The sequence below is a fragment of the Syngnathus typhle genome, linkage group LG1 (assembly GCF_033458585.1).
Source record: "Syngnathus typhle isolate RoL2023-S1 ecotype Sweden linkage group LG1, RoL_Styp_1.0, whole genome shotgun sequence".
Lineage (NCBI taxonomy): Eukaryota > Metazoa > Chordata > Actinopteri > Syngnathiformes > Syngnathidae > Syngnathus > Syngnathus typhle.
Genome location: NC_083738.1, coordinates 13,373,403 through 13,390,772, shown reverse-complemented (window position 1 = coordinate 13,390,772; position 17,370 = coordinate 13,373,403). Strand labels below are relative to the sequence as shown.

Below are 17,370 nucleotides of genomic sequence, written 5' to 3'. Positions count from 1 at the left end.
CCAATGATCAACCGGTTAATTCGTGTTACCACGCCCCGCTCGGAAGAAATGATCCTATCGGCGCTTTGGCTCGACGCATGGGCGTTACCTCCCTACCCCCCCATTTCAGAGCGTCGGAGCCAATACCGTGGGCTCGAGCAAAGCGAATGACGTCTCTGCATTTGCGGGCCGCCGACGCAGGGTTGGGTTTCCATTTTCAGAGCGAGTTTCGGGGGGGATCGTCAACATGGATCCGGAGATGGAGGACAAAACGTTGGATCTGATGGTAAGCTGTGTTTCAATAAGGCATCGCGGACACCCGAGGTGTTGTCCGAGTCGTATTGGAGAAGCGTTACTCGCCGATTTGAAAGCAAGAACAAACCGAAGGTGTTTGTCTGGAGACGTTGAGGAGAAAAGTGGGGACCGGGAATCTAAGGGAAGGCCTGAAATTTGCGATACATATGTACTATTATTGCAGTCTACTAGGGTTATTATTTCTATAATTTGTACTAGTTGTCGGGTGGTTGTGAACAACATAGAGCTTCGATCACCGGTTGGCAATTGGTGTATTTTCCGACGTTTTCGCGCAGCGGTCGGCCGAAGACAGCTGAGGTTTCTCGGGGTAGTGTTCACTGCGGTGACGCTGCGCCACTATAACTGGGCCCTGTCTGGGCATTAGCAATCCAGCTAGCACTGGATACCACTAAAATGTACGCTTCTGTTTACATATTTGTCGTGTGTTGGAAGCCCTCCCGGCAAAAGATGTGTGGACGTGTCCAGTAGTTTCCCAGGCGTGTGGGAATATTGCTAAAATGATCATAAAGTGGAGCATGGCTGTTTATATTTGTGAAGTGCGTAGAAGGAAGTGCACTGCTTTTTCATTCATCTAGCATTACGGTTAGCGAGGCTCCAAGTTGCTATGTAACTAGCTAGCTAGGTCTACTTGACATTCCTTCCCATATCAAAATAGACATTCAGTTGAGACAGGAGTAGCAGTTTGGCTTAGTAAACAGAGACAATCAACTACCATTCTAAATGTAGTTTCCTGCAATGCGGCTTAATCACCATTTGTTTAGCTTGTGTATTTTTATTTGTGCCAGACGATTGCATGTCTTTAGAAGCTAGGCTGCTAGGGTAGCGTTAGCCCAACAAAGCTATTGCTACAACTGTACTGTGAAACGAAAGGATTTCTGAAGTTATGATACCTCTTTTTGACTGTTACTACATAGTCGGTGTATCTAAGTTCCATATGTTTCACTAGTTTGTTTAGCTACGTGGAGTTGAAACGGGAGACGAAAAATCTAATCTGTTCATGGAGGTTCCATCATAACACAAAGTAATATTTACTATGAAGTCACATGTAATGTACTTTGGGGTCAGCGCTACAGCATTTTTGCACTACCTTTGCCTGTGCACGAATATCTTTGCTGATATGACGAATTAGTTACTGGTCAGGACAGTGGGTGGACTACCCTCGAAAAGTATTGGTGAGTAGCAACAGGTTCAACCAACACTAACTGTTAACACTTGAGAAACGAACATGCTAATGTGCACATTTACAGTTAGATTATACAAAACTGATGCTGAACTAGAATGTTGTTTATATCAAAGTTTAAAAGTGCGGCTCAATACTTAAATTTAAGTACTGTTTAAAAGTGGTGCTGAACTAGTATGGTATTTATCTAAAAGTTTAAAGTACAGTTAGAAGCTAAGACCTGGCTACAGTTTACATTTGGTAACCTTGCGCTGTTGGACTTTTATTATATTACTGTACATATTTTCAATCAAACAGGACCAGGACTCTGACCATTGTGTGCTTCCTTCAGGGTTAGGTGTTTCGTTTTTGTTTAATATATTTTCCTGTACTTATTGTCACAGCATTGGTAACCACTTATGGCAGGACAATTGATGGGAATGAAAATAATTGGCCAGCTAATCACAATGCCCCTCCCTCTCTTCTACACACCCACTCCCAGTTCACATCTAATATCGCTTTTGTGAGTATCTGTCAGCATGGGTGTGCGCTCTTGTGCTCACTGTGCAATGTGTGTGTCGCTCTAATACTGGTTTCCCCCCCCTCACTATTCCCCCCAATTCCCTCTCTACTCTTTTCCTCACCTTTGATGGACACACACTCACAACCTCTTGATTCCCAACTTAACACAATTTATTTATTCATTCATTTTTGTTGCATTTTGACACATCTATTCCACATGAACCCCTGACCAAATGCATCCACGTGTCGATTGATTGATCCAACCACCCATCCATCCATCCATCCTTCCATCCTTCCGTTCACTCACATCCTCGGTTTCCGCCTTTCATCTTCCCTCAACATCCCTTCCTCCCTTCTCTTTTCCTTTACTTCACATCTATTTCTCTCTTGCTCTTTCTCCTTCACCCTCTGTCCACTTGGGTCTTCTCCTCCCCCCTTCCCTCCCTCTCTCTTTCTCACACAGTGCTCTGTGCCTCGCTCTCTCTGGCTGGGCTGCTCCTCGGTGGCTGAGAGTTTGTGTGCACTCAGGTGCCTGCAGAGCATCCCCTCCACCCGGGCTCACAACCAGGTTCTGCCTCTCTCCTCTTAATCCTGCTGCTCTTCTTCTACCTAAAGCCCCCCCCCCCCCCCCCCCCTTGCCATCTCCTTTTACTTTTCTTTCAACATGACTTCTAAGCATCCATGTAAACCCTCATGTCACCTGCCAACCTCCTTACCTAACGTTTGTTATACTTTTCTCCACATTTGAAGCGCACTACTCTCAGGTCCCTCCCCTGGTGCGCTGCTTGCCTCTCTCTGCCGGAAACTAGCATATAGCATCCCAAAGTGTAATTGACCACAAATATAATCAAGCAGAGTTGGTCACAGTCACTGTCCTCTGTGATTAAGACATTTTCCTTATTGCACATTCAAGTGAAAAGAAACATACACCTTTATTCTTCTGCCTGGAAGTGTGAGGGCCAAGGTGGGGAGGGTCTTCTTTCAAGCCCTGAGAGACTATTTAATGCCTGCTTGCCTGCCTGCCTGATCAAATGTAGCCTGTCTTCTCCTTCCTTCTGTTCTGCTCTGCATGATCATCAACACCAGCAAGCCCATCTTGGCTTCTCTAACCCTTTCGCTTGGGTCTTGGGACTGGACATTTTTTCTTTTATGTAAATAAGGAACAGACATCATTATTATTTGGTCAGATTTATGTTGATTGTGTGGAATCGATTGATGATTAGTCATGTCTTTAAGCAGTTGAGGCAACATGGAGTGTACTAATTGGATGAAACCATAAGAAATGCTGTAATTTTCACGTTATCCAGTTTGCGGTTTAAAGAACATGTTAGCTATGGAAAGTTCATCTACATTCGCACGGACCACCGCTATGACACAATTCTTTTAGGAACTTTGATTCTTTTCAACCCAATATTGTCAGGAGTTCATGTAATTCAGAGAGATGCCCTCTCTTCCCTTTAAATTTAACAACAGTAATCAATACTGAGGTTTAAACTGACCAATGTGTTCACAATGACTATTATAGCAAGAAGTCGATGAATCGCCAATCGTGTATTTTAGCAGGAACAAGACAGATGCCCCGCTGAAATTGACAGGTGGATGGTCGCCCTGGCAAACCAGCAGCAATGCCTCAGGCCTATTGAGGTATTTTACTAAATAAATAATACCGGTTGCCCGTTCACTTGTAAAACATGAAGCGGACAGTTGCATGCTGGTAAATATCACTCAGCTTCTTTTGTTTTGATGAATTTATAGTGATCGTTGGGTCAAATAATATTTAATCCAATTTGTGTACTTAATCTCCGTTAATCACTCGTAGGGAAACCAGTAATTTCCATTTGCAATGCAGTTACATAGGATCTTATATTTATGTATAATCAATACGGCTATGAAAAAAAGTCGAGCAATTTGGTTTCTTAATTTCTGATCCCAATACCAGAATTTCAATAGTTGGTACCAATACCTGTAATTTTCCACAATTCTCGATACTAATTCGGTACCACAGTAAAAAACAACAAAACAACAGAATCCACTTACTATTAAAATCACTAATTTATTTAAAACTGCTTAAACCGTATAGTAAACTATATACATTAAAAAAGAGCAGCAGTGGCATGAAGCCTTCAAGTCACACATCTATAAAAACACATTGGCTTTTTCAAATAATCTATAATTGCTCCGGTTGCATCCGTCTTGAATGCAAAATAATTCCACACATGACTCTTTGAGCGACCTGGCTTCTCAACAAGCCGGCATGTTGGACTTCCACTCCCACTTGTTGACGCCATTGTTATGAAAGACCAACGTTTTCTTCTTCTTCAGCGCCGCTGACTGCTGCTCGCATGCGTACACTGCCCCCATCAGTTACAGCAAGAATCGACACAGCTTGCCCAGTGAAAAGTTAAATATTCGGTTCCGACGGTACCACAAAAAAACAGGTATCGACATATTTTTTGTGTGCTGGTACCGAATTGGTACTTGACGTATCGGTTCTTGTGACAACCCTAAATTCTGAGTCTTCAGATTTTAGTAGTAAAAATGAAAAAAATCATTGGTGTGATGGTTACGCTGTTTATATGCTTTGTCATGCATGCAAAGGCTTGGCGTTTGGCATTCTTTAAGTGACCGTAACCAGATCAGTGTTGGTGTATTTGAAGTGTCCTGTTATCGATTCAGTCTTGATATCAAGACCAATGAATGTGATGACATTTGTCCCCCAATATTGGTCCAGTGGTTATCTGTCCAATATTAACCGTGCATCCCTTGTAGAATTGATTCAGTCGACACAGAATCAAACTCCTCCTGTGGCTAGCTCAGTCCCCAGATTGCAACGCCATTGAAAAGAAGTGGAGTGAGCTTAAGAGGCGCATGCAGAGGAGATGATCCAGGTCTTTGGATGGTTTTGAGAGGCTGCGCAAAGACGAATGATCAGAGATGTCTTTCTGTATTCCCCTTGTGAAACATGATAGCAGAAGATTAGTTGCAGTTTTGTTGGCAAAAGGACGCTGTACAAACTATTACCATCATTGGTGATAATAATTGTGGCACGTGATTTGATGTAAAAGAATCATTTCTTAATGTGGAATTTTTTTCCTCCCACTGAATAAATGGACTTGAATGAAAAGTTGAATATTTCCTCTTTGTATTGTTTTAATTTTAGTAAATGAATTTTTTGGACACTAAAGAACACATCTTAACCGGGGGTGCCAGTAATTATGGAGGGCATGTAGCTTTAATTGTTTTGATGATATGCAGCAGGGAGAGGCTCCAGCATACCTGCAACCCTTGTGAGGATGAGTCGTTTAGATGGTAGAATGATGGCTGTGACTTTCTCTTCATTTGTGAATCGTCGCATGAAAAACACGTATGACCATTATTCGGTCATATTTTAAAAATGTTCATATTAATGGGAGGTGTCCAGAAAATGGAAATTGCCTAAAAAAATGAAATTCAATATTTTCTTGGAATCATTGTGCCCTGATCAAGTTCATTTTGCACAAAGATCTGAACCAAACAGTGTTAAAGCATAGAAAATGCAACTTTGCAAGCAATTGACTTATTCACTACATTACACAGTTAAACATGCCTAAACTGAAAGCTAGAAATAAGTTGTCTTACTTTACATCACATCACCAGGGAGGAGTGGCCTATAAGCTTAAACACATAAAGGATATTAAATATCAGTAATGTTATATGTCTGTTTCCACAATTGTCTTAGATTTTGATCTTGATTTCTGGAGTTCGCACAAGTTTCAAAATGACTGAGTGGACCTTTTGAGAAGTAATAACTATTGATTATATATAACACAAAAACAGTCATTCTAATGTCATATTTTGTTGACCTTTTGTTTTTTATGGGTATTGTACAGTTACGTAAATAGATCTAAATACAGTAAAAGACCAAGTAGTGCCCAGTGTAGATGAGGGTTTTCCAAAAATGTATATCACCATCTGATTTTAATTTCTCTAACATAGTGCAGAAGCCTGTAACAGCCAAAATTATGTTTGATTTACTGTTGTGGTCATTTGTGGCCGATACCCGTTTCAAAAAAGTGTGTTTGTTGTGGTGTTTGGGATCTCCGCTCTGTGCATGTGTGTGTGTGCGCGCGTATGTGTATGTATGTACATACTATGTGCACCCAAGTCTCAGTAATTGACGGCTACCCCCCTTGGCTGTTTTTGTGGCATTTCTTTGTCCACACCGCTATCCTGGCTCAACACACTGCTCTTAGCAAACTGATGACTGAGAGAAAATAATGCACTTACACACATTTAATCAATTTTGTCACCAACAGAATACATCGGGGATGGAGTCACAGAATCTAGTGGATGACCTGTCGCCAAAGAAGAACACAGTTCTCAAGGTATCTCTCAGTGCCATGATCCGTATGTGTTATGAAACATCTGTGCCTATCCGGAACTAATTGTGTGTGGCTTTAAAAGGCGCGGTCTGACCTGTTGAGGGGTGTGGGAGTCAGTGAATGACACTAAATCGTTAACCGCTCTGTGTGTTGAGTGACAAGGGATCAGTTGTGGCAAATGGCAGGTTCCGTGTGAATATGTGCTTGTTTATCATGTTACGATTTTTCAACAGTTGTGTAACTTTGGGACAGTTGTTCTTCGCCATAGGCAGATTGCACGCTGGCTTCTTTTGAGTAAATGAATTCCACCTTTGGACGTCCTGTCTTTTATGCACTAATCGCTGTCTAGTCAGTCTTTCTGGAAAAAAAATACATATAAAAAAAATATGCAGCAATATAGCAAATAATTTCTCATGATAACATGTTGTATTATGGTGAATGACTTGGTACATGGTATGCAGTCATTTCAAAACTCCTTGATCGTCTAATTCTGATAAGCGAAAGCCCCAGTTGGTTTCTTGTTCGACTACTATTGTATTCCACATCATGGAAATATTTAAGACGTGGAGCAATTACAATTGTCAGCCTTGGCCATTTTCCAGGAAGATGGATAAATCATACTCAACACACTGCAGAATAATTAAGGTTAGGATCATCTTTAGAGCCATCCGAAAATTGGGCCTTAGCAGATTTTCTTTGGAGGTGTTGGGCAGACATGACTTCAGAATTTCTAATGTACGCAGTTATTGAATAGTGAATGACCAATATCACTCAAATTTCTTCTTTCCTTCACAGCTTAGTAATGGTCCTGTTGTGGGGTCCCGCAAGCGCCCGTCAGAGGGGAACTACGAGAAAGAGAAGGAACACTGCATTGCCCTGTTTGACCAGTGGTCAGAGGCTGACCAGGTGGAGTTTGTTGAGCGTCTCATCTCCCGAATGTGCCACTACCAACATGGCCACATTAACTCCTACCTCAAACCCATGCTACAGAGAGACTTTATCACAGCACTACCAGGTACGTGAACCAGAACGATTGTCCTGTACAGCGAGCAAATCACAAATGTGCGGTACTTGCACGGCTGGAGCTTTAGGATCTGTTGAGCGAGATCAATCGCTCCCTCTTGGGGAGGCACAAAATTAGGCGGAGGCGGCCGCCTCCCAATTTTGAACACAGGGAAACTTCTGATATATGGCTGCAGCCATTGAATATTTTGGTGTTTGGAAATCCTGCTGAAAATTCTATTGAATAATTGAGTGTTCAGATTAAAAATATATATATTTTATTTTAATCATTTTATTTGTGCTTGAGTGAATAACAATTACACTGGTCAACAAACAAAAAATCTACATTTTTTAAAACAGATGCAAATATTTTTTGTAGATGACAAATTTTCCCTTTTTTTTTTTTTTTTATTCAATCTATCAGGTTTTGTTAATAATGATAATAATATTAATAATACCAATAATATTAATATTGGCTGCCAACTGGTTCAGGGTGTTAAACAATTTTTTGGGTTTCCCCGGTCCTTATTGAACAGTTAAATAAAAAAGAAAATGGGGAAAAACAAATAATTACCGCTATTGACTGGAATTAAATACTTAAACTATGGTACATTTTCAGCCCAACCGTAGTTGCAAGTAGAAATAATGCAAAAATATTTCTCTCTCACTTTCCAATATAGAATAATATATGTATGTAATCCCCTTTCTCCCTTCTTCTTCAGCCCAAGGCTTAGATCACATAGCAGAAAACATCTTGTCTTTCCTGGATGCACGTTCGCTTTGTGCAGCAGAACTGGTTTGTAAAGAATGGCAGAGGGTCATTTCTGAGGGCATGCTGTGGAAGAAGCTCATCGAACGTATGGTCCGCACTGATCCACTATGGAAAGGACTGTCCGAAAGACATCAGTGGTGAGAATAGGCCCCTTCGTAATGTACCGCAGTTAACATTACCACGGATGCTTAAAATAAAACTCGATTGTTTGTCTTATAGCATGTTATTTACATTAATAGAGGGGTAGACTATATTACTGTTGAATTATTGTTATTATTCGGATTGCATGAACTAATAACCATTCATTTTCTCACAGGGAGAAATATCTGTTCAAAAATCGCACATCTGAAGTCCCGCCCAACTCTTATTATCACTCCCTTTATCCCAAAATCATCCAAGACATAGAGGTAAGTGAATTCAAAAGCAAAGGACAAAAGTCAATGTGTATATGGTACACTTGATACAAGTCTTTTTGTCCGTTCCGTATTATTCTGTTCTCGATATAGCACGTTGCTCGGTCTTTGTACTTGCTCTAACCAAAAGGGCTTTTCTTTTGTCAGTTTTGCTGGTTTTTGTTCCACTTTTATCCTTGAGAAATAGTTTTCTCATTGTCTTTTTTTTCTTCCAGACAATTGAGGCTAACTGGCGGTGTGGAAGACACAATTTGCAAAGGATTCAATGCCGCTCAGAAAATAGTAAAGGGGTTTATTGTCTCCAGTATGATGACGACAAGATCATCAGTGGCCTTAGGGACAATTCCATTAAGGTTTGTGTGCATGCTTGTATGAAGGATTTTAATGTTATTTGCCATGGATTTGCTTTTAAATCTGCACGTTTAGATTTAGATCATAATGTTTTGATGTACAGAGTGGAGTTTCTCTGTCACGGCATAACTGTTGCACCAGTCGTGAATTAAAAAAATAAATAAATAATCAGCTAATAACATCTAATGTATTGCACAGCGCTGTATTCCAAGCCCCTATCGGACTGAGCAGCAAACAAACGCAAGTGTTTTTTCGAAGCCAGCGAATGTTGCATTTGCCTCGGGGTTCGTTCGAGGTCGCAAATGTTCACGTCCGTCAGACATTTGCCAACAGACTTGGTGTTTTTGCTTGTCTCAAGGATATTTTGAACATGTTAAAAATTCCCTTGCAACCAAAACAGTACAGGAATGCCCGCCGAACAACTGCCTACCGTTTAGTGAGCATTTCTGACCTTGAACGACCGTGTTGAGAACGCAACCTTCGCTGCGTTCTAAAACATTTGCAGTTGCTCATTGGTCAGCGGGATAGGGGCTTAAGAAACCTGCATTTCAGTATAGAGAACTTGTTATCTTGTTGCTAAGGAAACTAGATTATGTCTCACTCTGGACAAATATACAATCTTGAACTCGTATAGAATCAGTTCTGCACAAGAAAATCACCTCACTCAGTAATATTAGCTAATATAATAAATACGTCGACAATAACATTAACACACAGGCAAACAAATATCTGCACGAGCAAGTTGTGTTTTTCATAAAACTTTGGCATTTACACACAATAATAAATGTTGGAGAATACAGACCAATTATTGTAGCAAAGTCGACTACAACGGTCGCTGCAATGGAAGAGTAGGAACATGCGTTCACTTTGGGATGTGACAAATGGGCAGTCCTGCTGCAGATAGAAAACACCTATGAATGAAACATCACAACACAACCATTCCACCAGATGGCTCCAAACCCCCAAAGTATTATTTTTTCATTTCTTTGGCCCAAACTCAAAAACAGCAAATATATGAGACTTTCAGAGAATAAGGACTGGTTTCCCGAAATGAATCTGCGACTCCCGAACTGCAAATATGGTAGTTGTATGACTTAGGGTGTATTCAGACCAGAAAAGTCCTTTCGTCCGATTGTTTGGTCCAGACCAAAAGCGGACTTAATTTTTTTTGTTTGGTGCGGATCCTATACAGACTGTACATTTTGCAAGTGAAGTATATTTTGTAAACACATCCACGCTTGTGACGATCTGTGCTCCCATCGGAAAGCAATGACCAGGGCGCCGCACAGAGCACAGACCCGGAAATAGAGGAAAACATGCGAGTCCCACCTGCTGCATTCTTGCTCTGCGTATTTGTGCTGTTGGTTGGGATTTATGCTGTTTGTATACACACCTGAAGCGAAGCGCACCAAAGTTTGTTTGGAAGTGAACCGAGACCACTTTTAAAAGTGGGTCCGGTTCTTTAATTCGCACAAGGATGCGTTTGCGTGTATTCACACCTGCATAAGAGGTCTGGACCAGCGTTACAATTGAACCCTGGTCCTTTTAAAGTGGACCAAACAGTCAGGTCTGAATACACCCTGAAATGACACAAACCACGTAGTCTATTTTATTTTTCAGGATGAGAACCTTCTATTTCAAGTGTTGTCAACGTACATTTGTGTTTTTTTTTCTGCTACACCTGCAATTTTCAAGAAAGTAACCTGCAGACAGTGAGACAGCAAACTGGTGAATTATAGGCTAAAAAAACTTAACTCCATCCAGTTGTGTGTCCTACAACCTAATCTGTCTGACCCATGGTGAGAGGAAGAGAAGATCATGAAGAGCAGGAGCGGGATAGTGTGAGAGAAGTAGCTTTGTCATCTTATTGTTGTACAGAAGGCTGGCGTGGACCCAGGGACGTTCTAAATTATTCTCCAAGCGGACGTGTTCTGCTCGCCTCAGCAGTGGGGAAATGGGGCGTGAACAGAACATGAGCATCACAATGACAAATGGCCTTTCTTTGCATGACCTAAATCTGTGCCCATTCTAAAATCACACATTTATTCTGCTTCTTGTATGTCCTTGTGTGTTATTTCGACCTGCAGATATGGGATAAACAGTCGCTGGAGTGTCTGAAGATTCTGACTGGTCACACAGGTTCAGTGTTATGCCTCCAGTATGACGAGAGGGTCATCGTCACTGGGTCATCGGACTCAACTGTTAGGTAGGAAACCTTCGAATAATGTCATTTGCACGATATTTTCTCGGGAGTTAAAAAAAGAAGAGCAATTATTCTCTTGAGTTTCTGATCTGGTCTATGAACAGTCACAATCAATGCCATGTTTTGCCGTTTTCGTACCAAACCGCTCAAATTTTAGACAAAGGTATAGCTGTGCCTTTTCCTAATCAATACCATAGTCAATATAGATGGGATAACAGACGGCGCATATGCTAACACTCAACTCGCCGCTCGGCCAACTCGACTGATTGCACTCCTGATGTCACTAACTTGGCCTCACCCCTTAAAGGGAACACTCATTTCCTACAGTGTGTTTAATTTTCAGCTCAATTGCACTTCATATCCAATCTTAATACACAAGGAGTTTGTTTCTTTACATTCTCTGTTTGTATGTTTATGTATGTAATTTTTCACATGTCCTGAGTGTTGTTAGTCACCTAAATGTTGAACAGAGGCTGTGATGTACCGAAGTCAAATTCGTTGTTTGGCACGCTCAAACATGGCGAATAAAAACTCTTGAATCTTGAATCTTATATTTTACAGTACAGTGCTGTTTTTCTTTATAATTTTTCTTTTTTTTTCTTTTTGGGAGTGCCGGTACAGCTTAATGGCTTTTCAATTCATTTCAATGGGAATTTAATGTAAGAGTAAACTGAGTTATCACCTTGGACATGGAACAAATTACACTCATGAATCAAGACATACACTCACATTTTGACATGGGGACATTTTCAAAATAAGAATCCAATGCTGTCTTTTCTCTTCTGGCTCCCCATCTATTCTGTATTCCCTGTATAGTGTCCAGGGAGAACGGGACTATTGTACTCATTTCTTAACAAGCAGCAATGTTTTGCATTCTTTGAGTGTGTTTTCCTTCTCTCTGCTCCCATTTCACTGTGTCCATCTCCTTTGCTTGGCAGGGTGTGGGAGGTGACGACGGGCGAGGTACTCAACACGCTGATCCACCACAACGAGGCCGTGCTTCATTTACGCTTCGCAAACGGCCTCATGGTCACTTGTTCCAAAGACCGCTCGATCGCTGTGTGGGACATGGCCTCGCCAACCGACATTAGCTTACGGCGCGTCCTCGTTGGACATCGGGCGGCTGTCAACGTGGTCGACTTTGACGACAAATATATTGTATCAGCCTCAGGGGACCGCACCATCAAGGTAATCATGTGAATTTATGGAATTTTCATTTACTCAGGGTAGTGTTAATTGAATGCTATTTACCTCATAACATTAGAGCAGACGTCCTTTTTATCTTTACATTCGTCTGTCAAAGCTGGCCTGACGTGGCTCTTTCATTAAAAGTCAAACCAGAAATACACTCACAAGATTGTTGTAGAATTGCTTGAGTGCAAACAAAAACTGAAAAATGTCATCCATTCATTATGTTTTACATTAATCATCTCTTGACTTGTGCTAATTGGTTGACTGAAAACAAACACTGAAAAATGTCATCCATTCAATATATTTTACATGAATCATCTCTTGACTTGTGCAGGTATGGAGCACCAGCACCTGTGAATTTGTTCGCACGCTTAACGGCCACAAGCGGGGCATTGCCTGTCTACAGTACCGGGATCGACTGGTTGTCAGCGGCTCATCGGATAACACAATTAGGTACATTTGATACTGTCAGACTACAACAGGTGTATTTCCTTTCAATTTGGTTGAAGACAAAGTTTGAAAAAGTTCTCCTAGGCCATCTCAGAGCTCGATAAATCTTTCACAGAGGCTGTTTTGTACAGACAAAAGAAATTAAAATTTCCGGAGGATTTTTTTCGTAAATAATATATAATAGCATTTGACAGAGGTGACTTCTCTTTAAAACTATGGTAGTGCTGAGATCCTGTTTTGCCATAATCCCCGTTGCAGGTTATGGGACATTGAATGTGGGGCATGTTTGCGAGTGCTGGAAGGTCATGAAGAATTGGTCCGTTGCATACGCTTTGATAACAAGAGGATTGTCAGTGGTGCCTATGATGGGTAAGACTCAACTTCAACAAGCACTCTGCTTCTGCTTTCCTATGGACATAATAATTGTGTCTTATGTTATGGCATGTTTTGCTCTGTAGTAAAATCAAAGTATGGGACTTGCAAGCAGCCTTGGACCCACGAGCCCCTGCAAGCACACTATGCCTGCGGACTCTAGTGGTGAGTGTTCGCAGCTGAGGCATGTAAATATCCATATTGTTTGGTTTCTGTTAAAGATCTGTAGAGTGTTCCCTGGAAACATTATGTCAAAGCCACTGACAGTCAGTCTGATGATTGCATTTCAGCTCTGAGTGAAATGGCTTGAGGGTAGTCAGCTTTCTCTGCACACACACACACACACACACACACACACACACACACACACACACACACACACACACACACACACACGTGAAGATTTTTGGTTAGGTATAATAATTACGATGGTTGGCCCTGACTCACACACATCTCAGATATAAGGATCATTTTATGGGATAACTTTAAATCACAGGATTGTCGGGCCGTTTTCATTCTTGAGAATGGGAACAAATTGTGTCAAACCAATCCGATCATCTGTACGCGACCTTTGTTGTGTTTTGTTGTTGTGATATTTTTTGCTCACCATTGAGAGCTGGTGCAGCGTGACACATTTAAAATAGGGCTCTTTGCACCGTTGCGGGCGTGAACACAGCTGACTCGTTCTCACTGTCTTTTTCTGATTAATATTGCATTTTTGGAAATTAAATTAAGCAAACAAGGGCCACTCATTTTCATCCATCTCATGGGGCTGTCATTACGCCTTGTACTGACACTTGCTGTTGACTGAAAATGAATTTACGGTGCCCAAGGGCTCAGCTTGCGAACTTCGCATGACCAAGCCCAGGAAACAGGTGAGCTGTGACCTCACCACCCGAGCCTTTAGGCACCATGGTGTCATTTTCAATTGACAGCAAGTGTAGCACTAGGAGAAATGTCAGACCTCTGAGATTCAATAAAACAGGTGGATTATATTATTCTCCTTAATTCATCTTTCACAAACATGATATCAATCAGAATACCATACTTAGACTGGTGGGGGCGCAACAAACATGTGATTTTTCTTTTTTTTTAACCTCTGCTTTGAGCCCCGCCAGCAGGTTGAGGTGCACAAAGTACATTCATAAGGAACGACAAGCTACTTAGCGAAGCTTGCCATAGGGAGAGCCCAGAAATGGTCTTTTATAGATTGCCTTCCATGCCCAATTATACGTGTCATTGAATGAACCAGCCCCAATTACACTGATTGTAATGACAACTTGCGTGGCAGTAGCCTTCGTTGCTATCAGAGCGTAATTTGCAGTTGCCCCAAAAAAAAGTGTCTGTGTCCTTATAGGATCTCCACACATGCGGACAATGCAAGTTACCGATGCTGGTATGCGCACCGATGCAACCATATTGTGACAGTCTTTTCAAGGGTACTTCTAACTTCTATTTGTAGGAGCATTCTGGCCGCGTGTTCCGTCTGCAGTTTGATGAGTTCCAGATTATCAGCAGCTCACACGACGACACCATTCTGATCTGGGACTTTTTGAACGTCTCGACCAATGGCCAGTCAGAGGGACGATCTCCTTCCCGCACCTACACTTACATTTCTAGATAGCAGGTACGCAAGCACACGTGCTAACGGATGACTGAGTCTGGTCTCAAAAAAGTCCTGTATTCCAGTCTGTCTTCAAGATGTGTTTTTATGCTGATTTGGGGAAAACATGCGTAAATGTGCCTTCAACACTGTGTGCTCAGCTTTAAGTTTCTGGCCTCAGAAGACCTCTCCGCACGACTTCTAGTAAATAGGATTTTTTTTCAGCTGTGTAGAGTTACTGCCAACTTAAATGCTGATTCCTTTCAAGTGTCTCAAATGTTCCATGTTTCCATACAATTGTGCCCGTCAATGAATAATTCCACAGTGTACGCTTCACTCTCCGCGCATCTGGTCCTCCCGGGCGTGAGCGGCTTTTTCCATCCGTGCTCACTGTTAGAAATCAGGAGCAATATGGGAATGTTCACGCGTCTGTTGGGATGTCAGGTGACTTTCTGTCGTCACATGCGTCCATTTATATTAATAACTGATTTACTCCACTGTTAAGAATTCTGTGAAATTGAGACAAAATGGAATGCACTTCCTAGTGGCAACAAGCAAAGGCGCTAACTAGTTTGCGGTCTTAAGAATATGACATTGTGGAAAGATAACTTGTCCGAACAGCAGCGAGTGCTTACACACTGCACTTAGATTTTGTGTCACCCACCGCAAGATAGAATGCAGCACAGCCAAGGGACAGCGAGGATTTAGCGCAAGTATGTCCATAACTGCTGCAAATAGCGAAAATGGACGAGTAACTCACAACACCCCCACCCTGAAAAACATCGAATTGTAATTGCCTATAGATGCCACAAGATGTCGGCAAAGGACTACTTTGGTCTTAATGACGCTTCTTAATGGACTTCAAATGGTGTCTTGGTGCCAAAGCAACATTTCCTGAATAGAAATGTAAACATTACTGTACTTCCTGGTAATAATTGAATCTAGCTTCTAAAAGAATTGGCAGCCATGAATCTCAAAACGCAAAAATATGAGGCTTCACTGCATTCCTATTTTCCTCCATGAAACCTGAGTCAAATGTTTTTGTTGGTATTCATGGAAAATCAGTTCAGGAATTACTCCTCAATGCATTGCCTGTAAAAACAGAAAATTGCGGCTTCACATCCTGCAGATGATAGCCATTTGTACACATTGTGAACTCAGCAGGTGTTTATGCCCACCAAGTAGACCGTAGCTGTGTTTTTCTTTCCCCCAGGTGGCTCCATCCACCGCACCTTGTCTTGTTGGAGCCCCGGGCTGATTCAGCTGATGGGTACATCAATCATGGAACGGAGCCCATCTCTTCTCCTTCCTCTTCGTCATCTCTCTGTCCACCTCCTAGCCTGCTCGCACCTTCTTCCCGTCCGTTCCGCCCAGCTTTGAACGGACATCTAAACGTGTGCCCATTTTCTACCAGCGGCACTGAGGATGCCGGGCAATAGAACCAACGCCACTTTCTCCAGGAAGCTCACCTTCTACTAATTTATCTTTTGTAAACTAATGACAGTATTAACAGACGTTATGAGTCACAAGTTCCCTTCTCTCCCAAAATCTATGAATTTTCTGCTCCTCAGTTTCCACGCCCTGCCAAAAGAGGCTCTACAGATAAGGAATTGCTTATAGTTCTATTTATATATTACATATACGTACATGCAAATGCACACAGAGTGGCACAGCTGGGCAGAGGATGGCCGGAGCTGTGATGCAGGAGAAAGAGACTCTTTACTCAGCTCCAGGAAAAGGAGGGAAGGATGGGAAAAATATGGAGGGAGTGCGTTAGGGTGAGGCGTGCGCGCACGCGCGTGCATTCACCCCTCCCCTCTCACTCGCTCCTCAGAGTTTCTCACTCGACTTTATCCATCCCTTCCTGCTTCGTGATCCCACCCCTCCAATCCCCCAGAAATGCACACTAGCTTGGAATATGGCGGCACACGCAGAAGCGAGTGTGCACGCTTCCGTATGTGGACTTGGCAAGAACAGAGCAAAGGCGTCAGACATGCATGTGAGGTTATCGCGGATGCAGCATCCTGGCACACCTCAGCAATTTTTTCTCTCTAACTCTTATTTTCTTACTGGTTTTTTTATAAATGTTATTTTCTAATTTTATTTCAGTATGTTTTGGTTCTTAGTACAAAATTCATACTAGTCCTCTACCCTTTTTTTGCTGTCTTTCGTCTTTCTTCTAACCTCACATGTTTTTTTTGTCTCTTCCTCTCACTCCATGTTTGAGCTTGCTTTGGTTACGAGAGAAGCTGGAATTCATTCAAATTTAGTTGTAAACAGACGTGTCTTGTTAAAAATTGTGTTGTATATTAAAATGATTTTTTAAAGAAGAAAAAGACCTTATTGTGAATAAAGTACTTGACAGTGAGTGTTGAGCGAACTGTAACATGGATGAGGGTCTATAATGTGTGTTTGTGTGGGAAAGTGTGGGCAGATTTGCTCTTTGCCGCCTCTCCATTTGCACATACAGGATGAAATAAAAATTGATTTCTTTTCTAGTTGAGAGAAGATGAATACATTTTTTCATCTCACAGACTTCCGAAATTATGCTGAAGCTGAGGTGAAAAGGTTTCCGTTTGAATCATGAACTTAAACTAATTGAGCAGCAAGGTAGTGGCCCAATTGGTCAAGTAACCACTGGACAATCTAAGGAACTTCCGGGCAACACTGGAGTTGT

At 41.8% G+C, this 17,370-nt stretch overlaps 1 protein-coding gene across 2 annotated transcripts; it reads left to right on the top strand.

The window, feature by feature from the left end:
- Positions 1 to 106: 106 nt before the first annotated feature.
- Positions 107 to 17,191, top strand: fbxw11a (F-box and WD repeat domain containing 11a). 2 transcript variants are annotated; one of them, XM_061278958.1, is made up of 14 exons: positions 117 to 265; positions 3,536 to 3,619; positions 6,271 to 6,339; positions 7,132 to 7,351; positions 8,061 to 8,247; positions 8,427 to 8,517; positions 8,739 to 8,876; positions 10,962 to 11,080; positions 12,016 to 12,265; positions 12,603 to 12,721; positions 12,977 to 13,087; positions 13,177 to 13,255; positions 14,553 to 14,717; positions 15,907 to 17,191. In XM_061278958.1, the coding sequence occupies exons 1-13, from the start codon at positions 227 to 229 to the stop codon at positions 14,712 to 14,714; spliced, it is 1,668 nt and encodes a 555-aa protein (XP_061134942.1). In that variant the 5' UTR covers positions 117 to 226; the 3' UTR covers positions 14,715 to 14,717; positions 15,907 to 17,191. The 2 variants fall into 2 exon arrangements, with proteins under 2 accessions (XP_061134949.1, XP_061134942.1); XM_061278965.1 differs by lacking the exon at positions 3,536 to 3,619 and having other exon boundaries at positions 107 to 265.
- Positions 17,192 to 17,370: the final 179 nt, after the last annotated feature.

Bases quoted from the DNA above. Each gene is read 5' to 3' on its own strand.
- fbxw11a (XM_061278958.1), top strand. From the start codon at position 227: ATGGATCCGGAGATGGAGGACAAAACGTTGGATCTGATG. The intron at 7,352-8,060 runs GTACGTGAACCA...CTTCTTCTTCAG, and splicing joins CTTTATCACAGCACTACCAG to CCCAAGGCTTAGATCACATA. The intron at 12,266-12,602 runs GTAATCATGTGA...TGACTTGTGCAG, and splicing joins CAGGGGACCGCACCATCAAG to GTATGGAGCACCAGCACCTG.